At 47.3% G+C, this 23,371-nt stretch overlaps 1 protein-coding gene across 5 annotated transcripts in view; it reads right to left on the minus strand.

Annotated features, from left to right (window-relative positions):
• Window positions 1-3,184: 3,184 nt before the first annotated feature.
• Window positions 3,185-23,371, minus strand: part of MYBL1 (MYB proto-oncogene like 1) — a 162,953-nt gene continuing 142,766 nt past the window's right edge. For all 5 annotated transcript variants that reach the window (XM_063923842.1, XM_063923840.1, XM_063923839.1 and 2 more), the window contains one exon: window positions 3,185-7,616. In XM_063923842.1, the coding sequence (XP_063779912.1) occupies window positions 7,485-7,616 (132 nt within the window). In that variant the 3' untranslated portion in view covers window positions 3,185-7,484. The remainder of the gene's footprint in view (window positions 7,617-23,371) is intronic.

Below are 23,371 nucleotides of genomic sequence, written 5' to 3' on the forward strand. Positions count from 1 at the left end.
GACACTCTTGTCGGTTTCAAAACTTGTTTGACCATTCTCTGGATTTCCAGAGCCTTTTCTACTGGAAGAAATACCCTCTGCACTTCTGTGTCCAGTATCATCCCCAGAAAAGCCAATCTGGTCGTCGGTTCCAAATGCGACTTTTATGATCCAACCGTGTTGTTGGAGTATAGACAGGGAGAGTACAATGTTCCGCACAAACCGTTCCCTGGACCTCACTTTTATCTGGAGATCATCCAGGTAAAGGATTATATGGACTCCTTGTTGTCGAATGAGGACCATAATTTCTGCCATCACCTTGGTGAATACCTTCGGTGCCGTGGAGAGCCCGAACGGCAACGTCTGGAACTGGTAATGGCAATCCTGTACTGCGAATCTCAGATAAGCTTGATGAGGAGGATAAATGGGAACATGTAAGCAGGCATCTTTTATGTCCACTGACACCATGAAGTCCCCTTCCTCCAGACTGGAAATCACTGCCCTCAGAGATTCCATCTTGAACTTGAACCTTTTCAGGTAGAGATTCAGAGATTTCAGGTTTAAAATTGGTCTCACAGAGCCGTCCGGCTTCGGAACTACGAAGAGGCTTGAATAAAAACCGTCTCCCTGTTGTGACAAGGGCACCAGGACAATGACTTGATCCTGACATAATTTTTGAATTGCAGCTGTTACTACTTCTCTGTCCGGGAGAGAAGCTGGCAAGGTCGATTTGAAAAACCGGCATGGGGGGACGTCTTGAAACTCCAGTTTGTATCCATGGGACACTATTTGCAAGACCCATGGATCCAGGCCAGATTGAACCCAGAGCCGACTGAAAAGTTTCAGACGTGCTCCCACCCGAGCAGACTCCCGCAAGGGAGCCTCAGCGTCATGCTGCAGATTTGGCAGAAGCAGGGGTTGATTTCTGCTCCTGTGATCCTGGGGACACTGTGGACTTTTTTCTCTTCCCCTCCCTCTACCTGCAAAGAAAGGGGAACCTTTACCCTTTTTGTATCTGTTGGGCCGAAAGGACTGCATCTGAGAGTGATGTGTCTTTTTCGCCGGCGCAGGAACATAAGGCAAGAATGTCGACTTACCAGCGGTAGCCGCAGAGACTAAAGCATCCAGCCCATCTCCAAACAAGGCCTCACCTTTACACGGGAGAGCCTCCATATTTCTTTTGGAATCTGCGTCAGCATTCCATTGGCGAATCCACAACGCCCTCCGAGCTGAGGCTGCCATGGTAGCGGCTTTTGAACCCAAGAGCCCAATATCTTTCATGGCTTCTAGCATGTATGTAGCACCGTCTTTGATATGACCTAACGTCAGGAGTATCTCGTCTCTATCTATCGTGTCAATTTCAGATGACAAGTTGTCTGACCATTTTTCGAAAGCACTACTCACCCACGCTCAAGCAATGGTGGGCCTGAGTAGCGTACCATTGGTCACATAAATAGACTTTAACGTAGTCTCCAACTTGCGGTCTGCCGGCTCCTTTAGTGAAGCCGTCCCAGGCACAGGGAGAATCACCTTTTTAGTTAATTGTGACAGGGCACTGTCTAAAAACGGGGGGTGACTCCCACCTTTTCCTGTCTTCTGCCGGGAAAGGATAAGCAACCTGAATTCTTTTGGGAATCTGAAATTTTTTTTCAGGGTTTGCCCAAACTCCTTCAAAGAGAGTATTTATCTCGTGAGAAGGAGGGAAAGTTACATTTTCTTTTCCTTATAAAAATTAAGCCTTCTCCTGAGGTAAAGGAGGGGCTTCCGTAACTTCCAAGGCCTCCTTTATAGCAACAATCATGTATTGAATGCTTTTTGCCAATTTAGGATCTATTCCCCTGGAATCACTAGTGTCGACACAGGAATCAGAGTCCGTGTCGGTATCAGTTTGTACTATTTGTGCAAATGGCCTATTATGTGACCCAGAGGGGTCCCCTGTGGATGAAAAGGCAGAACTATGAAAAAAAATCACATCTTCCACTGATTTTCTCCAGTTTTCTGCATGAGACTCAGACTTATCCAACCTCTTACTGATATGATTCACACTATCACGTAATTCTTTCACCCATTCAGGCTCATGGTGTGCCGGCAGCGCCACCACATTACAACTCTACCTTAGACATGTCACACATGTGTACAACCACACCACAGACACACCGGGACTTATAGGGGACAGACCCACAGTAAAATCTGTCAGAAGGACACAGAAAGGATTTGCCAGTTCACAACTCAGCGCTAGTGATATAATCCCTGTGTAACACATAATGCCCTCAGACCTGTAGCGCTTTTATAATGACAAATTCACCAAACAGCACCAATTTATACTGTGCCCCCCGTTTTGCACCCCGATACTTGGTTCAGAAGTGGAGGAGGACCAGCGTTCTTCTCTGCAGCTTGCTAGTAGAAAAAATGGCGCTGAGCAGTGTGCTGGCTGAGAAAGCCCCGCCCCCGTAATGGCGCATTTCCCCTCAGACTTTTCAATACTATTTTTTATATAGCCAGTTTTGAGTAGGTTCATGCTGCCCAGGCCCGCCCCCCCCCCCCCCCCGCACCCTGCAGTGCCTGTGCTGATGGGTGCGCGGTACCTTTTAGCAGTCACGATGACTGAAGATCCTCTTCTGTACACTCACCTGTCTTCTGGCTCTGTAAGGGGGGTGACGGCGTGCTCTGGGAGTGAGCGCATAGCCGCAGCTAGTGTTCAGTACCCTTCAGGAGCTAATGGTGTCCTGTCAGCCAGAAGCAGAGCCATGAACTATTCAGGAAGTTGGTTCCTACTTCTGCCCCCTAAGTCCCACAAAGCAGGGAGACTTACCAGCAGTCCTCCCTGAAAATAAAAAACCTAACAAAGTCTTTCACAGAAACTCAGTAGAGCTCATCTGGAGTGCATCCAGTCTGCCTGGCACATTTTCTAAACTGAAATCTGGAGGAGGGGCATAGAGGGAGGAGCCAGTTCACACCCTGAAAAAGTCTTAAAGTGCCCATAGCTCCTGCGGAACAGTCTATACCCCATGGTACTGAAGTGGACCCCAACATCCTCTAGGGCGTATGAGAAATATTTTTTTCTGCAGCCTTCAACAGTTTATGATAACTTGTTAGGTTCCCCCAGTAGAAATAATTGGACACCCCTGTGGTAAACCCTATTATAATAACATGTTCTGCTATAAACATATTAGAACCATAACAATAATACAGATGAGACACAATGTTTTATAAAATAATTTTTTATTTTGTCATACTGGCAAACAAAGTGTACTGCGCATGAAATGGAGCAATATTGTAATAGACAAATGCATGACTATACTCAGCAGGCCTATAGCCTAGTGTTTAGTAAGCCTGGACAGCAATTGCTTTGTGATTAATGAGGATGAATTAGTGAATCTGACCAGGACCATCCATTGTCCGACTAGAATACATGGCTTAAACAATTTCTACTTTAAAAATGTTCATGCATGTTTGACAGTTAAATATAGTAAGGTATGTAGTGTACAACACAAAGGAATACATACAAAAATCAAACAAAGCCATAAAAACAAGTCACTGCAGAGGGACAACAGAATACTATAAATGTGTTTACTAAGAATAAAAATGTTTTTTGTTTATTTTAAATGAATAATCAGCAAATTAGAAGTTCTCAACCAGTACCACAGGGAAACAGTTATTTCATATAGAAATACAGCACATTCCTCCATGCGTTAATCCTTAGTATGTAAGTAGTAGACTTTTTGTCAATTACTTCAAATTACAAATTTGCTACATTTTTGCTGCACGGAACAGTCTTTGGATTTATAACAAAGGCCATGGCTCAAGTTAAATTAGGAGTTAACACATTTGATGAGAATAATTTAACTCTTTGTAAGGGGAAAGCACTGTGAAGATCTGAACTTGATGTGCAATTTGTTTGTGGGACTCCTACTGTAGTTTAACTAAAGAGAAGAAAAGCAAGGAGGATCTGTATGAAACATATCAGATTATACTGGAATTACCATACTTTCAGAATACTACCATGGTCAAATTTGGTTCGTTGGGCTTGACTAGTAATTTTAGATTATATAAAATAACATTAATTTGGAAGTTACTTTCAGGGCAATTTTCAGCTCAGGAGCTTGCTCCCAATACTCATTCATCACAACAGACAAATATGTTATAGTTGTAAAACCTCCAATCTGAATGAATTACAGCCGCTGTCCCCTGTAATATATGACTTGGTATTTTGCCAAGTTTAAGTGAAGCATTGAAATTGATGGTATTGGTTGAGCCCTTCTTATTGTATTGGGAATGTGCGACTATTGTTACAATCTTTGTACACTGCATGTAATGCTTTTATTCCATCTCAGTAGCAGCAAGCTGATTCTGCCGTCACGTATAGCGGCACATCTTGAAAATGGAGAGGAACTTGGATATATAAATAAAACAAAGACAAACCCCCGGACACTACAGAGCAGCACTATTTACCAGTTAGTAAATAAGTAGCCAAGCGCACCATTATACTATACAGTAAATTCTCTACATTACAAGCAAAAACCTTCCTTCAAAACAAACATGGAGAAATAAATTATAAGTGCAAATACCTAGGAATAGGCACAAAAAGCAACTATGATACCTATTTTAGACGTGCAAAGCTTGGAAAGAGCAACTGCATTAAACACCTCTGCATATGGTTAGCTAGAACTGGTCTGAGACAGTGCATTGCAAATTGAAGAGACTGCTCAAGAACACATGTATTGTATCATCTGTACATGAAAGACATGGCCGCTTTAGAAATACCCAACAATCACATTAAAAGGTGGTACTGCTTGCATGCTTTCATTTACATGATTTAAATATAGTGCAACATGTCATATTGGTCTCATGAGTATAAGTTGTGCTCGGTTACAGTACTAGCCACGCAGATAAGAATGTTACAACCCTGGCATATAATGTATGACTGTCACTCTTATTAAATGGAAATAGGTTAAGGATATGTGGCAGTATTGTCTGAATAGCGACAAACATTTTAAGGACAGTAGGTATAAAATACAAGTTGGATTAGAGAAAAGACTACTAGTAATAATGATTGACTGCTGTTTAAAGCGAACTACAAATAGGCTGAAATTGCTGCTCAGACCAATTACTGACTGAAATGATGAACTTTCCATCTGGCCACATGCTGTACACATGCATTCAGTAATCAAGACAAGCAGTAGGATCTTATATGATCCAGTATTAGTCATCAGACTGCAGCACAGGGGGATAACAGTCATGGGACACTGCATTTAGGAGATATGTTCTTGATTGATCCAAGGAATTTTGACAGATCATCCTTACACACTGCATACTTAAGTGCCACACACGGTGATACTGGGCTAATCCATGAAAATAGGAAAGTGTGGCCGGCAACAGCTCATCAGACGAAAATAGATTTGAGATGAAGTTATGTTATAGTGGTGGCAGAAGCTATTTAACTCTGTACTAGGACAGGTCCTGTTAGAAATCCCATGGAAAGACCCTCAGCCTCTGCCAGAGATAGCCGATTACAGAATAGCTGGTACAGAGATGACTGGCAAATCCAAATAAAAGAGTGGTCTTCTGTTTGCCGGCGGCCGGGCTCCTGACGACCAGCATACCGGCGCCGGAAACCCGACCACCGGCATACCAACATCTTTTCTCCCTCTTGGGGGTCCACGACCCCCCTTGAGGGAGAATAGATAGCGTGGCACGCATAGCGCGCCACCGTGCCCGCAGCGTGGCGATGGCAGCGAAACCGCAAGGGGCTCAATTGCGCTCGCCCAGCTGTCGGTATTCCAGCGGTCGGGATTCTGGCGCCGGTATGCTGGTCGCCGGGAGCCCGGCATACCCTACTACACCCCAAATAAAATATATAACTATTTGGAGTTCCATCAATGGGGGGGGAGGTGGCTTCCCTGTATATTTGTGATTCTGAATATCTTTTATGTAAACCAACTTGTACTTTAGGTGTAGTTGTTCCTTAAAGAAAAAAAAATAAAATAATGAATCAAAGTCAGCAAATGCTACAATAAAAACAGGAAATCATTTTGGCTTCTATAAAACCTACGTATACATTTAAAAACAGACTTTGACTTGCAAGCATCAAATAAATAAAGAGATCGTAAGGAACAATATTTCCTTTTACCTATGCTCTGTACATTACATTCAAACATAGTACAATTCTCTGCTTGAGAATTAAAATACTGATAAATTCTAATTAGGAAAACGTAATTCTGCATTCCGCCTACCTCTGCATGAAGTACCTTTTGTATATAAATATATAACACTGTAGCTCATTCATGTTTTACTATGCAGCATACCAAATCCTAGTAGTGCAACTTCCTGTTCACTCAAACATCTACAGTACAAACAGATGTCCTGGAAGCTTGAAAAAAAAAATAACTTTCTGCACACACACCTACTGTATTACAAAAATACTATAAGTAACTAAATTTTGCTAAGAACAAAAAAACCCAAAAAACTAAAAACAAAACAGCAACTAAATTGAAAAAAAAAAAAAAAAAAAAAAAGTCAACATTTAAAAAATATATATGAACTGTGAACTGGCTGACTTCCGTTCTGCCTTACACCTTTTTTCCTATTTATTACACTAATAAAAAATATATCTATAATGTTTATAATAAAAAAAGCCTGCAGATAATTCTTAAAAATAGGTCACATTTGCTGTCGGAATTGTACTACATTCTACAGGTGGAAGGTAGATATGCTTTAGATATAAGACAAGAGAGAAAGAAGAGTTACAAAGTTTCCTTAAAAGAGAAAAAAAAAAGCATTGAGGTTAAAAAGAGAACACCAAGAAAGAAAATATTATATATATATATATATATATATATATGTATATGTATATATATATATATATATATATATATATATATATATATATATATATATATAAAAACACAACACACACACGACAAATAACAAAAATAGGAAAAATAAATAAATTTGATTCCCAGTATAAAGGTCTGGTTATGCACGGACCACGTTCAATGCAGTCTGTCTACTTTAGATTCCTCCAGGCTTTCATAGACCAGCAGGTACCCGGAGATCTCAGGAACCAGGTCCCATCTGTTCTACTAGTTGGGTGGAGATTTGATTAACACTACAACATTTGTACAATTAAACCCAAAGAAAAAAAAAGTCATAAGAAACCCCAAAGAAAAAGCATTTCAGACCTTCATGTAACCTGTCTTTTAAAAATGAAATGGGAGTTGCTAAAGAGTCAGTGTGTAATGATTCTCAGCCAGTGAGAAGGCCATTTTGACATCTTGCATATTCTTCAGGAGAGCCAGAGAAGCATTGTGGCCTTTTGGTAGAAAGGCTTAGATAAGTAGTAACATTAGATCTTACTGTAAGGGAAAGCAATGTTCCCTTTTTAGTATTCATGCATAATGTGAGGCTGCAAAACAAAGTATCATTGTACCATCAGTTCTAAAAAGTCTTATTTTAGTGCACTTGAAAAAGGAGGCATTTTGATTCTCCAGGTAAATATCCAACATTCATAGAACTAGGGATCTGGACGTAGAGCTGGAAGATGCCTTGTACATATCAAGATAACGTCTTGCCTGCTCAGTCATGATTAACTGATCTTCAGTTTTTCCAAACACAACAGCTTCCCATTCGCAGACAGACTAGAAGGAAGATAAATAAGAAGATTAGCATCTGCCAATTCCTACAACAATAAAAAAGTTTCAGTAAAATAAATAAATAAATAAATAGGCATATCAACCCATGCCGACACAAGAACCTTGATATATGACTCATTACCAGTTGTGGACACTCATTAACTCAATATTTGGAAAAAAGTAAACACAAGCTAGCCTTCACCTTAGAACAAAAATGTTGTTTTATTTTACTAGAATATGAAGTTAATATATCATTATAAAACTCCCTGTTAAGGTGGTCAATCCCGGGTTCGGCGGGATCCCGGGATTTAGGCCAAAAAATGTCCGGGATTGGAAGCTCCAATCCCGGGGATTCTGGGATCAGGCGCCCTTTAATGCCGGGCAGCGTTGAGTGTCCTCAGGACGCTCAGCGCTGCCTGGCTACCCCTGTGCAGTTTGACCTCGGACTCTGAGGTCACACTGCGCAGTCACCAGCCAGTCACATGCCGCCGAGGCCGATGGAAACCGGCCGTCACCCGCCGTGAAGCTGGTTGAAGATTCGTACCCCCCTGCCCCAGCAGTTAGGCGAGTTATGTGTGCGGGCGGGTGTGGAGAAGCAGGCGCTGCGGGGCAGGGGCGGGCACAAAGTAAAAAAGCCAATCCCGGGTATCCCAGGATTGACCATTTTTCAATCCAGATACTTGGGATTGAAAAATATGGCCCGGGATTGGCCACCCTACTCCCTGTGCATACTCCCCTGTCAGTGGTCAGTTTGACAAAGGCAGTGCACGAAGGAGTAAAATGTACGAATAGATGAAAAGGAGTTAATGGTAAGTAGATAAATCCAACTTGCTCCTCCATTGCATTGCGCTTAGTCCAGGCACATGCCGTGAAAATGTGGAAAGTTTTGCTAGGGTCAGGTCATTAAAATATTACCTCTATAGTGGTCTGCAGCATAGAAAGACTGAGATCACACCACTGAAACAAAGATACTATCTGTGTCAACCAACACAAGATACCTGGGCATGCCTTTCCACTTTAACGTTTACGTCAAAATTTGGTTTCTTTCTTGGCAGCAAATTATTTTGATTTCCAGTGCCAGCGTTGTAGTTCCAGTCTGCCCTCTGTGCCATTAAAGATGTAGAAAGACTATTTTCACTCTCTCTTTCATTCTTTGAAAGAGAAAATAAAATGCTCAAGTTTCACAAGTAGTCAAAAATTTGTTACAAACGTGTATTCTTCAACATAAGTGTATTTGAACTGATAGAAGCTGCAGTATTTACATGCAACATCACATGACCTACAGTTCCGTCAACGCAATCTCACTGAATGTTGCCTACGTTGGAACGCCCCAGTAAGACTGAACAGGTGTAATTGGGCTGTAAGTGGTGATGCAATTGAAATGGTCTATGATGATGTATTGCCTGTACATGCATACTCTCAGCTCTGGAACATAAGCAGTGCAAAAGAACACAATCTAAGCACCACAAGCACAAATTACCATACCCATTTCTGCATCTTAGATGGTGCAATTTCTTGCAGCAGTAAAGCCAAGTACACATCAGTTTATTTGGTAATCCCAACAATCGGGGCAATTTATCGGCAAATCGAATGCCCCAATAGCTCAGCTTCAAACTATTTTTTTTTTTTTTTTATAAGGTAACAGTGTGCCACACCACACTGAATTTGCATAAGGAGTATGATTTAGTCATGCAAAAACATGAGGAAAAAAACAAATAGGATTTTAATTGCCTAACGGTAAATCCTTTTCTCGTAGTTCGTAGAGGATACTGGGGTCCACATCAGTACCATGGAATATAGACGGGTCCACTTGGAGCCTTGGGCACTTTAAGAAATCAATAGTGTGCACTGGCTCCTCCCTCTATGCCCCTCCTACCAGACTCAGTCTAGAAACTGTGCCCAAGGAGACGAACATATCCTGAGGAAGGATGTAACAGGTCAGCAGTGAGATTCGAACCAGCACAAACAAGAGGAAAGCCATGATAACCAAACTTGAACAGGAACAACAACAGCTGAACCAACAACAATACTTAACCAAGTAACAGTGCAGGAAACACGAAGCACTGGGCAGGCGCCAACTATCCTCTACAGACTACGAGAAAAGGATTTACCGGTAGGTAACTAAAATCCTATTTTCTCTTACGTCCAAGAGGATACTGGGGTCCACATTAGTACCATGGGGATGTACCAAAGCTCCCAAACCGGGCAGGAGAGTGCTGAAGTTCCTGCAGAACTGATTGACCAAACTGAAGGTCCTCAGAGGCCAAAGTATCGAACTTGTAGAAATTGGCAAACATGTTCGAACCTGACCAAGTAGCTGCTCGGCAGAGCTGTAAAGCCGAGACACCCTAGGCAGCCGCCCAGGAAGAACCCACCGACCTAGTAGAGTGGGCCTGTACTTTAGGAACCAGCAATCCTGCCAATGAATAAGCCTGCTGGATAGTAAGCCTGATCCAGCAAGCAATAAGACTGCTTTGAAGTAGGACATCCAATTCTCTTGGGATCATAGAGAACAAACAGCGAGTCAGATTTTCTGTGACGAGCTGTCCACTTCACCACATTCAAAGCCCTCACCACATCCAAGGACTTTGAGGTAGCAGAGGTGTCCATAAGCACCGGAACCACAATAGGTTGGTTGATATGAAACGCAGACACAACTTTAGGAAGAAATTGCTGACGAGTTCTGAGTTCAGCTCTATCTTCATGAAAAAGCAAATAGGGGCTTTTGTGAGACAACTCCCCCAGTTCGAACACACGCCTTGCGGAAGCTAAGGCCAACAGTGTAACGGTCTTCTACGTAAGAAACTTTACGTCAACCTCCTGTAAAGGATCAAACCATTCCGATTGTAGAAACTGCAACACCATGTTGAGATCCCAAGGTACCGTGGGAGGCACAAAGGGAAGTTGCATGTGCAGAACACCCTTCAAGGGAAGACAATTGTTTCTGGAAGAAAATGGATAAGGCCGAAATCTGGACTTTCAAGGAGCCCAAATGTAGGCCCACATCCACATTTGACTGAAGAAAAAAGGAGGAAATGGCCCATTTGAAATTCCACTGTAGGAAATTTCCTGTTTTCACACCACGAGACGTGTTTTTTTCCAAATATGGTGGCAGTGTTTAGACATTACTCCTTTCCTGGCTTGGATCAGGGTTGGAATAACCCTGTCCGGAATCCCCTTCCGGGCTAGAATTTGACGCTCAACCTCCATGCCTTCAAACGTAGCCATGTTAAGTCTTGATAGACGAACGGCCACTGTTGTAGAAGATCCTCGCGAAGAGGCAGAGGCCACGTGTCCTCTAGGAGCATCTCCAGTAGATCCGCGTACCAGGCCCTTCTTGGCCAGTCAGGAGCAATGAGAATTGCTTAAACCTTTTCCCTTTTTATTCTTTTGAGAATTCTTAGCATCAATTGAAGAGGTTGAAACACGTAAACCATCTGGAAGACCCATGGAGATACCAGAGCATCCACCGCCACTGCATGTGGGTCCCTCGACCTGGAACAATACCGCTTGAGCTTCTTGTTGAGACGAGAGGCCATCATGTCTAGTTGTGGAGTCCCCCACCAACGTATCAAGGACTCAAACACCTGCAGGTGAAGTCCCCACTCTCCTGGGTAGAGGTCGTGTCTGCTGAGGAAGTCCGCTTCCCAGTTGTCTACTCCCGGAATTAAGGTTGCCAACAGCGCCACCGCGTGTCTTTCTGCCCAGAGGAGAACTCTTGTTAGCTCCGACGTTGCTGCTCTGCTCTTCGTTCCGCCCTGTCGGTTAATGTACGTTACTGCCGTAACATTGTCCAACTGAACTTGAATGGCGTGATCTTGAAGAAGATGCAATGCCTGTAGAAGGCCCTTAGATCCAGAACGTTGATCGGAAGGATGGTTTCCTGACTTGACCATTTTCCTTGGAACTGTTCACCCTGGGTGACTGCTCCCCAACCTCTGAGGCTTGAGTCTGTGGTTAGCAGAATCCAATTTTGAATCCTGAACCTTCGACTCTCGGTCAGGTGAGAAGCCACCACAGACAGGCATATCCTCTGGTGCATGTGAAGATGCGATCCGGACCATTTGTCCAACAGATCCAGCTGGAAGGATCTTGCATGAAACCTTCCGTACTGCAGAGCCTCGTAAGAGGCTACCATCTTCCCCAGAAGGCGAATGCATAGATGCACCGATATCCGGGTTGGTTTTAGAACATCCTGCACCATTGATTGGATTATCAATGCCTTTTCCAATGGAAGGAATACCTTCTGTACCTCGTATCCAATATCATCCACAGGAACGGAAGCCTCGGTGTTGGTTTCAGTTGGGATTTTGGTAGGTTCAGAATCCACCCGTGATCCTGGAGTAGTCTGGTTGAGAAGGCAATGCTGTCCAACAACCTCTCATGGAAGACGCTTTTATCAGCAGGTCGTCCAGGTACGGTATTATGTTCACTATCTGCTTGCGGAGGAGAAACAATCTCTGTCATTACCTTGGTGAACACCCTCAGTGCCGTGGAGAGGCCAAATGGCAGGGCCTGGAACTGGTAGTGACAGTCCTGCAGTGCAAACCGTAGATAAGCCTGATGAGGCGGCCAAATCGGAATATGAAGGTACGCATCCTTGATGTCCAGAGACACCACAAATTCCCCCTCCTCCAGACCTGAATTCACAGCTATCAGAGACTCCATCTTGAACTTGAACACCCGTAAGCACAGGTTCAGTGACTTGAGGTTTAAAATAGGCCTCACCGAACCGTCCGGTTTCAGTACCACAAACAGGTTGGAGTAATAACCCTTGTTTTGTAGTTGAAGTGGAACTGGGACAATGACCCGAGTTTGTACCAGTTTCTGAATTACTGTCTGCAAAGTCATACCTGCTTCCGGAGAAGCTGGTAAGCATGATTTTAAGAATCTGTGAGGTGGGAGTTCCTGAAACTTCAGTCTGTATTCCTGGGCAATAAGGTCTTTGACCCAGGGATCCTGGCATGATGTTGCCCAAACGTGACTGAAATAATGTAACCGGGCTCACACCTGTCTTTCTTCCAGGCAGTGTGGTCCACAGTCATGCTGAAGGCTTTGAGGAAGCAGAACCAAAGGTCTGTTCCTGAGAACCTGCAGATGCTGGTTTTCTGGGTTTACCTTTATTGCCTTTGAAGGCTGTAGAAGAACCTTTTTGTATGCCTTTAAACTTCGCTGTCCAAAAGGACTGCAGACTTGGAGTCGAGCAGGTTTATCTAGGTGGGAGTGCTGCGGAAGGAAGGTATGTAGACTTACCCGCCAAAGACTTGGAGATCCACGTATCCAGGTCATCTCCAATAAGGGCCTCGCCTGTGAACTGTAGGCTTTCCACGTCTTTTCTGGAATCCGCAATCCCCTTGCGCAGCCACAAGTCCCTGCGTGCCGACACTGCCATGGCAGTGGTGCGTGCGTGGAGCAAACCAATTTCCTTTATGGCCTCCACCATAAATTTAGTAGAGTCCTGAATATGCTGTAGGAGTAAAATGATCTCCCCCCTGGGCAGGGAATCTAATTAATCAATTAGGTTACCTGACCATTTAGCAATGGCCCTAGTGATCCATGCACAAGCAATAGTGGGTCTCTGGGCCACACCAGCAGCAGTATATAAAGATTTGAGAGTGGTCTCAATCTTGCGGTCAGCTGTCCTTTAAGGATGCTGCCCCAGGAACAGGTAAGACTATCTTACGCGACAACCTAGATACCGATGCGTCCACAATCGGCGGGTTTTCCCATTTCTTTCTATCCACCAGAGTAAAGGGAAAGAATGTAATTAACCTTTTAGGGATCTGAAATTTTTTGTCAGGATTAGCCCAAGTTTCTTCAAACAGTGCAGTCAATTCCTTTGATGCAGGAAAAGTAGCTGAGGATTTCTTTTTCACATTAAAATATTATTCCTCCTCCACCTTCTTGTCAGGAATGTGCAGGACATTTCTGATAGCTTTCATCAGGGACTGTGGGGCAGATGTATTACCCTGGAGAAGGCATAAGGAAGTGATAAACCAGTGATATGTGTAAGGTGATACGCTTTTGTGGCAAATGGCAGGGGTCTGAGACGATGGTATGGGAACGGAATCTCTATTCATCAGGTCATCCATAGACTGTCTTAAGTATTGCGTCTCTTTCTCAGTATGGGCTAATTTAATAGAAATAGTAGATATCCTCCCCTCTATGGAATCTAACCATGGGGGTTCTGACCCACTAGCCTGAGAATGTGTACTGTTCTGGGTACACGGTAGCGAGTTCCCCAGGGGAGGACAGACACTCTGCTGTGCAGGACACACAGTCCCTGGACATGGTACTGCGAAGGGACCCACACTCACACACAAGGTGAAACATAGTATAACCTACACAGAGCCCGCAGGAAGACAGAAATAGGAGCCAGCCACACCGCACCCCTGTAGTTGAGTAAAAATACAGCTGGGTTGCCATACTAAATATCTTCAGAGGACTTCGTATACTACAACCTCCTCTCCCTTACCATGACCCCCTGGTACCGCTGAGGAGACGTGGAATCTTCTTGGAGGAGCTGCGCGTCCCTGTGATGTCTGCCAGTATGAGCTGCAGAGGGAAAATGGCGCTGGTGAGCTGCTGGATCTGCTCATAGTGAAGCCCCGCCTCCATAATAGCGCGCCGCTTCCCAGTCTTTTTTTATACTGGCCTGAGGTTTAGAGTGCTTAATCCGAGGGTTAAAACCCTCTGTAAGCTGGATGGCCAGTGTGGGTATCGTTGGTGGCTCAGCGCACCCCGCACAACGGGACACACGCAGCCGCATGTCATACTGAGCCCCCGGAGCGCAGCCTGCATGTTAGCGCTGCGCTCCAACCCGCATAACACCATTTCCACAGGCGACCTGCGGGAGGGTACGCTCGCCGTGGTGGGGCTTGCGAATGACTCCCTCAGGAGCTCAGTGTCCTGTCAGCGGAGAAACGGGACCATTATCTCTTTAGGAAGTTGGGCCGTTCTCCCCCTTAAGTCTTGGCTACCTCACTTCCTCTCCGACATTCCCCTCCATTATCCTAGGTGATTTCAACATCTCTATCGATAATCCCACAAAATCACCTGCCTCTAGACTCCTTAACCTCACCTCTTCACTTAGTCTCTCCCAGTCGACCACCTCACCCTCCCACGTGAACGGGAGCTCACTGTATCCGGTTTTCATTCACCGCTGCAATATTTCTGATTTCTCCAATTCCCCTTTTCCCCCCTCTGACCACCACCTGCTCTCTTTCAACTTATCTATCTCTACTTCCCCATCTCCCCCTCCTAAGGCTACCATCACTAAGCGTAACATTGAGGCTATTGACACCTCATCCCTATCCTCCTGTTCAACTCACTTCTTTCTCCTCTTCTCTCTCTCAACATGCCCTGAACAAGCTACATCCCTATACAATGCATCACTTACTTCTGCTCTGGACTCCGGCGCTCCGCCAACCACTATTCACCCTCGCAGATCAACACCTCAACCCTGGCAAACTAAATGCACACACGTACTGCCGAGCGACAGTGGAGGAAATCGCGCTCTAAGGCAGACTTACTCCATTTCAAATTTATGCTCTTATCCTTCAGTGCTGCCCTTTCCCTCGCTATACAATCATACTTCAAAATTCTCATCTCTACCCAGTCTTCCAATCCCCGGCGCCTCTTTGCCACTGTTAACTCCCTCCTCTTCCTTCCTCATTGTCTGCTCTTGACTTATTTGCCACTTATTTCACATACAAGATTGACTCCATACATCAGGACATCACATCCCACCAGACCAGCAACCAGCCACCACCCATCCCTTGCCACCCCTCCCACCAACTCGGACATCTTTCTCCCATGTACCTGGTGAGGTAGTCATGGCCCTCATCCGTTCCCCCGCCGCCCGCCACTTAACCCTATCCCCTCCCACCTCCTCCGCTACCTCTCTCCTTCTGCCTGTTCCCATCTTGCCCACCTTCTCAATCTCTCTCTTTCTCTCTTTCATCAGGCACGGTCCCTTCTGCCTTCAAGCATGCTCTTGTCTCCCCTATTCTTAAAAAACCTACCCTTGATCCAAACACCCTCTCCAACTATCGACCCATCTCTCTCCTCCCTTTTGCCCCCAAACTCCTAGAGTGTATGATCTATAATCGCCTCACTGCCTTTCTTTCCTCACACTAACTGAAACTGCCCTCACAAAAGTCTGCAATGACCTCCATGCAGCCAAATCTAAGGGCCACTACTCTCTGCTTATTCTTCTTGACCCCTCTGCTGCTTTTGACACTGTGGACCACCCTCTCCTTCTGCAAATCCTTCACTCTGCCCTCTCCTGGCTGTCCTGCTACCTCTCTGATCGTTCTTGCTCTACCTCCTCTCATGACACTACCTCCCCACCACTTCCACTAACTGTTGGTGTCCCCCAAGGCTCTGTTCTTGGTCCTCTCTCTCTATACGTCCTCTTTAGGTGAACTCATTAGTTCTTTTAACTTCCAATATCACCTCTATGCTGTTGATACTCAAATCTACCTTTCCTCCCCTGATCTCTCCCCGGCTCTCCTCACTCATACCTCCAACTGTTTCTCTGCTATCTCTTCCTGGATGATCCAGCTCTTTCTTAAACTCAACATGTCTAAGACTGAGCTGATCATCTTCCCACCCTCACGCACAACCTCACCTCCCACAATCTCATTATCCATTGATGGCACGACTATTTCCTCTAGCCCCCTAGTACGCTGTCTTTGCGTAATCCTTGACTCCTCCCTCTCCTTCAAACCACACATTCAGCACCTCCCACAAACCTGTCATTTTCATCTCAAAAACATTTCCAGGATCAGACCTTTTCTCGCCCAGGATGCCACCAAGACCATTATTCACTCACTGATCATTTCCAGACTGGATTACTGTAATCTCCTCCTAACTGGCCTCCCTGACAATTACCTCTCTCCACTTCAATCTATCCTCAGTGATGCAGCACGGCTCATCTTCCTCACCAAACGCACTACGTCCACCTCCCCTCTCCTACAAGCCCTTCACTGGCTTCCCTTCCCTTTCAGCAGTGATCGCGCTGTTCGAAAAAAATTGTGGGTCCTAGGGACCCCTCACTATAAAAAATTGGAGTCCTACTCCACCGTTTCTGGGTCCCATCACACTTAATGAGGGGTGAGGGAAGGTTGCAGTTGGGACTGTGCGGGGGCCAGGTGGCATTTAGGATAGAGGGGTAAAAAAGCAAGTAGCAGTTGGGGTGAAGCAGGGAGAAGTTGGGGCAGAGCGGGGAGTAGAGGGGGGCTGTAAAGGCAGGCAGCACTGGGGGTAGGGAGAGAATAAGTTCAGACAGTTGAAACAGTGTTGGGGTGGCTAGTGGCAGGCAGTGCTGGGAGTAGTTAGGGGTTAATTGTAGATAGCTGTGGCAGTATTGGGGGGCAAGGAGGGATTTAGGGGCAGGAAGTACTGGGGGTAGAAGAGAGGCATGGCTAGATAGCAGCTAGGGCAGTAGTGGGGGCATGGAGGGGGTTAGGGGCTGGTTGTATTGGGGGTATAGAGGGGGCACGAGTAGATGGCTTGGGTGGTACAGGGCGGCAAGGAGGGGGTTAGGGGCAGGCAGTACTGGGGGTAGAGATGCGGCTTGGGTAGATAGCTGGGGCAGTACTGGAGAGCAAGGGGGGGGGGGGGTTAGGGGCAGAAGTACTGGTAGGGAGGGGGCATGGATAGATACTGGGGATAGAAAGGGGGCATGGGTAGATACTGTGGGTAGGGGATAGCTGGGGCTGTACTGGGGGCAAGGAGGGGGTTAGGGGCAGGAAGTGCTGGGGGTAGGGAGACAGCATGGGTAGATACTGGGGACAGTGGATAGGTGGGACAGTGCAGGGGGGCAAGGAGGGGGTTAGAGGCAGGAAGTACTGGTGGTAGGGTAGATGGCTGCTGGGGCACCGGAGACACGACCTCTACACACGTGTGTGGCTGGCAGCGGGGACCGTGGGCGTATATGACAGCACCCCTATAGTACTATACACATCTTACCAGGTGCCGAGAGCGGGAAGTAAGGCTGAGGAAGTAGCCGCGGCTGTGTGTGGGTACTCTCCAATGATGGCATCCTGGTCAGCATAGCTGCAGCCAAGGAGAGGATGCTAAAGCGCTGGGTGTGTAGGAGGGGTGACGGCTGGTATCTAGGAGGCGATGTCCGGTGCTCGGCAGATGCTCCTTTCGGGACTCGTGAGACGGCTCTGCGCGTGACAGCTCGGCCGGTCTCTGTCACAGGGAGAGGGTGAAGGCTGAAGACAGACATTCTGCTGCCCAGGAGGTACGCTAGCTGCAGCTGCTGTGTGGGTTGTTACTGTGAGGCAGTGGGGTCAGGCCGCTCTGATGCAGCTGGCTGCTGTCAGTGTATCAGGGCAGACAAGTGGAGCAGGTCAGTGAATTCTTATTGGCTGACACGGTGCACACAGGCATCAGCGCGTCCTGCAGGACCCGCTCATTTTTAAAAACTGGGTCAATGCGCTATAACGCGGATTTTGTGATCACTGGAGGGTGTTACAGAGAGAGGGGGAGGAGCAGGAGATAGGGAGGGGAGCGAGTGAGTGTGTCGGAGAGAGAGAGGGGAGTAAGAGAGAGAGACAGTGTCAGGGAGAGAGAGACAGCGTTGGAGAGAGAAAGAGGGGCATTTAAGAGGGTGTCAGGGAGAGAGGGAGAGGTGCATGAGAGAGTATGTCAGGGAGAGAGATGGAGAGGAGTGTCAGGGAGAGAGATGGAGAGGAGCATGAGAGTGTGTGCCAGGGAGAGAGATGGAGAGAAGCATGAGAGTGTGTGTCAGGAAGAGGGAGGGAGAGGCGCATGAGTGTGTGTCAGGGAGAGAGAGCTGCATGAGAGAGAGGCACATGAGAGAGTCAGAGAGAGGGAGAGGCACATGAGAGAGTCAGAGAGAGGGAGAGGCACATGAGAGAGTGTCAGGGAGAGAGGGAGAGGCACATGAGAGTGTCAGGGAGAGGGAGGGAGAGCGGCGTGAGAGGCACATGAGTGTCAGGGAGGGAGAGGCGCCTGAGAGTCAGGGAGAGAGGGAGAGGCACATGAAAGAGGGTCATGGAGAGGAGCAAGACAGTGTCAGGGAGAGAGAGGGAGAGGCACATGAGAGTGTCAGGGAGAGAGAGGGAGAGGCACATGAGAGTGTCAGGGAGAGAGAGGGAGAGGCACATGAGAGTGTCAGGGAGAGAGAGGGAGAGGCACATGAGAGTGTCAGGGAGAGAGGGAGAGGCACATGAGAGTGTCAGGGAGAGACATGAGAGAGAGGGAGAGGCACATGAGGAGAGAGTCAGGGAGAGAGGGAGAGGCACATGAGTGTCAGGGAGAGAGAGGCGCATGAGAGAGTGTCAGGGAGAGAGGGAGAGGCGCATGAGAGAGTGTCAGATGAGAGAGTGTCAGGGAGAGGCGCATGAGAGAGTGTCAGGGAGAGGCGCATGAGAGAGTGTCAGGGAGAGGCGCATGAGAGAGTGTCAGGGAGAGGCGCATGAGAGAGTGTCAGGGAGAGGCGCATGAGAGAGTGTCAGGGAGAGGCGCATGAGAGAGTGTCAGGGAGAGGCGCATGAGAGAGTGTCAGGGAGAGGCGCATGAGAGAGTGTCAGGGAGAGGCGCATGAGAGAGTGTCAGGGAGAGGCGCATGAGAGAGTGTCAGGGAGAGGCGCATGAGAGAGTGTCAGGGAGAGGCGCATGAGAGAGTGTCAGGGAGAGGCGCATGAGAGAGTGTCAGGGAGAGGCGCATGAGAGAGTGTCAGGGAGAGGCACATGAGAGAGTGTCAGGGAGAGGCACATGAGAGAGTGTCAGGGAGAGGCACATGAGAGAGTGTCAGGGAGAGGCACATGAGAGAGTGTCAGGGAGAGGCACATGAGAGAGTGTCAGGGAGAGGCACATGAGAGAGTGTCAGGGAGAGGCACATGAGAGAGTGTCAGGGAGAGGCACATGAGAGAGTGTCAGGGAGAGGCACATGAGAGAGTGTCAGGGAGAGGCACATGAGAGAGTGTCAGGGAGAGGCACATGAGAGAGTGTCAGGGAGAGGCACATGAGAGAGTGTCAGGGAGAGGCACATGAGAGAGTGTCAGGGAGAGGCACATGAGAGAGTGTCAGGGAGAGGCACATGAGAGAGTGTCAGGGAGAGGCACATGAGAGAGTGTCAGGGAGAGGCACATGAGAGAGTGTCAGGGAGAGGCACATGAGAGAGTGTCAGGGAGAGGCACATGAGAGAGTGTCAGGGAGAGGCACATGAGAGAGTGTCAGGGAGAGGCACATGAGAGAGTGTCAGGGAGAGACACATGAGAGAGTGTCAGGGAGAGGCACATGAGAGAGTGTCAGGGAGAGGCACATGAGAGAGAGTGTCAGGGAGAGAGAAGAGCAAGACAGTGTCAGGCAGAGGGAAAGGCGCATGAGAGAATGTCGGGGAGAGAGGGAGAGGCACATGAGAGAGTGTCAGGGAGAGAGAGGGAGAGGCACATGAGAGAGTGTCAGGGAGAGAGAGGGAGAGGCACATGAGAGAGAGTGTCAGGGAGAGAGGGAGAGGCACATGAGAGAGAGTGAGTGTCAGGGAGAGGCGCATGAGAGAGTGTCAGGGAGAGAGTGAAGCAAGACAGAGTGTCGGGGAGAGGGAGGGAGAGGGAGGGGCGCATGAGAGAGAGTGCCAGGGAGAGAGAGGGAGAGGCACATGAGAGAGAGTGTCAGGGAGAAGCGCATGAGAGAGAGTGTCAGGGAGAGAGTGAAGCAAGACAGAGTGTCGGGGAGAGGGAGAGGCGCATGAGAGTGTCAGGGAGAGAGAGAGGCAAGACAGAGTGTCAGGGAGGGAGATGTGCATGTGAGAGAGTAAGATATAGAGGAACAAGACAGTGTCTGTGAGAGAGAGAGAGGGGGAGGCAGCATGAGATACACTACCAACTACAGCAGCTCAGGGAGAACGAGGGAGAGGCACGTGAGTGTCAGGGAGAGGAGCAAGACAGTGTCAGAGAGAGGGAAAGGCACGTGAGTGTCAGGGAGAGGAGCAAGACAGTGTCAGAGAGGGAGAGGCACATGAGTGTCAGGGAGAGAGAGGAGCAAGACAGAGAGTGTTAGGGAGAGGGAGGGAGAGGCGCATGAGTGTGTCAGGGAGAGGCACATGAGATTGTCAGGGAGAGAGGGAGAGGCATATGAGAGATTGTCAGGGAGAGGCGCATGAGAGTGTCAGGGAGAGAGAGACACATGAGAGAGTCAGGGAGAGACACATGAGTGTCAGGGAGAGACACATGAGAGAGAGTGTCAGGGAGAGAGAAGAGCAAGACAGAGTGTCAGGCAGAGGGAAAGGCGCATGAGAGAATGTCGGGGAGAGAGGGAGAGGCACATGAGAGAGTGTCAGGGAGAGAGAGGGAGAGGCACATGAGAGAGTGTCAGGGAGAGAGAGGGAGAGGCACATGAGAGAGTGTCAGGGAGAGAGAGGGAGAGGCACATGAGAGAGAGTGTCAGGGAGAGAGAGGGAGAGGCACATGAGAGAGAGTGAGTGTCAGGGAGAGGCGCATGAGAGAGTGTCAGGGAGAGAGTGAAGCAAGACAGAGTGTCGGGGAGAGGGAGGGAGAGGGAGGGGCGCATGAGAGAGAGTGCCAGGGAGAGAGAGGGAGAGGCACATGAGAGAGAGTGTCAGGGAGAAGCGCATGAGAGAGTGTAAGGGAGAGAGTGAAGCAAGACAGTGTCGGGGAGAGGGAGAGGCGCATGAGAGTGTCAGGGAGAGAGAGAGGCAAGACAGTGTCAGGGAGGGAGATGTGCATGTGAGAGAGTAAGATATAGAGGAACAAGACAGTGTCTGTGAGAGAGAGAGGGGGAGGCAGCATGAGATACACTACCAACTACAGCAGCTCAGGCACAGGTCTCTGATGGGGGCAGGCAGTTCATTGCGTTAAGCCCCGCCCCCTAATTACCCGCGAATCGCGGCATGACCTGCATGTACTAGGCTTAAAACATACACAAATCACAGCGCTTATTAAAAAATTATGTGTCTTTTATTAATACACTAAAATTTAACAACAATTATTATCAAAAGACCCGTCCTGTATGTCGGCTGATCCTGCCAGGCATTAAACACAATTATAGATGCATCTCCACATATGTATGGTTAGTAAATCAATCTTCCACAATCAGCTGATTAGTCAGTCTCTTTAGCTTGTGTTAGTCAGAAGTACTTATCCAAGCGATAATTATTGTCACTGGTGTTAGTTAGTTGTAATGATCATTAATGATGTTATGTTAGTGGTTAGTACAGCATGCTGTTTTGTAGCTTAAAAGCAATGGCAGTGATCCACAAAGAGAAGTTAATAGTAAACCTGTTTCAAATTCTGATCCCATATATTGGTTTCTCCCGGCTCCTGGTGCTTTTTTATCCCATCAATGGTGCCATATCTGGAGTGTCCGAATGTTTGGAGAATGTCTGCAGGTTTTCTTAAAAAGTTCCGACCGGTACCGGAGTGGTAATATAGGTCTCTTACGCGTTTCTCCGCCTCTGTTGCGTTCAGCGGCTTCCTCAGAGCAGTAGGCGGAGAAACGCGTAAGAGACCTATATTACCCCTCCGGTACCGGTCGGAACTTTTTAAGAAAACCTGCAGACATTCTCCAAACATTCGGACACTCCAGATATGGCACCATTGATGGGATAAAAAAGCACCAGGAGCCGGGAGAAACCAATATATGGGATCAGAATTTGAAACAGGTTTACTATTAACTTCTCTTTGTGGATCACTGCCATTGCTTTTAAGCTACAAAACAGCATGCTGTACTAACCACTAACATAACATCATTAATGATCATTACAACTAACTAACACCAGTGACAATAATTATCGCTTGGATAAGTACTTCTGACTAACACAAGCTAAAGAGACTGACTAATCAGCTGATTGTGGAAGATTGATTTACTAACCATACATATGTGGAGATGCATCTATAATTGTGTTTAATGCCTGGCAGGATCAGCCGACATACAGGACGGGTCTTTTGATAATAATTGTTGTTAAATTTTAGTGTATTAATAAAAGACACATAATTTTTTAATAAGCGCTGTGATTTGTGTATGTTTTAGTTTTTAATTGTTGGGTGGAGTACTCTCCCTTCTTTACAGCTGCTATTGATCAATGTGTGTTCTTTAGAATCTAATTTATGTGTACTTATCTACCTAGCAAATAGCGCCAAGATACTTTGTTGTGTAAATGTACTAGGCTTGTCAGTCAGCAGAGCAGACTGACTGGACCAGGCTTAGTGCTCTCACCCCCTCCGTGCTACATCTTCCGTGGCTGCCTGCAGCTACCGCGATACACAGGCTGCAGCCACCGCAGTGATTTCCAGTCAGCATAGTACTCAGATTCTCCTCCTCTCTCTCCCTTCCTCCACGGCCAGAAGTGAAGGGGAAAGGTACATTCCTCCGGCCAGACAGCCTCACCTCCTCCCTCAGCGATGCGGACACCTGCCAGCGCACTATAATGAGTCAGGCTGACTCACTGTAGTACCTGGCTGTCTCTTGCATAATGCCGCCAGCCGCTTCATTGAGGCTAGTTCTGCCCCCTCTGTCTCTGCTGCGGGATCGGAGCTGAGACTTCCGATCGTAGCAGGCAGCTTGAGTCCACTACACTACAAACCGCTGCTGTCACTGACTGCTGTGATAGCAGGATAATCCCTGTTAAATGTGCGCGTTGCAGACGGTGAGGGGAGGCGGGGCGGTAGAACACACTGTGCATGGTCTCCTCCCCTTCCAAGTTCCCTTCCTCTGATGCCCTGGAGACGGAACTGACTGACAGCGCAGGACAGCGCTGCTG

The sequence above is a fragment of the Pseudophryne corroboree genome, chromosome 5, assembly GCF_028390025.1.
Source record: "Pseudophryne corroboree isolate aPseCor3 chromosome 5, aPseCor3.hap2, whole genome shotgun sequence".
In the NCBI taxonomy this organism is placed as follows: domain Eukaryota; kingdom Metazoa; phylum Chordata; class Amphibia; order Anura; family Myobatrachidae; genus Pseudophryne; species Pseudophryne corroboree.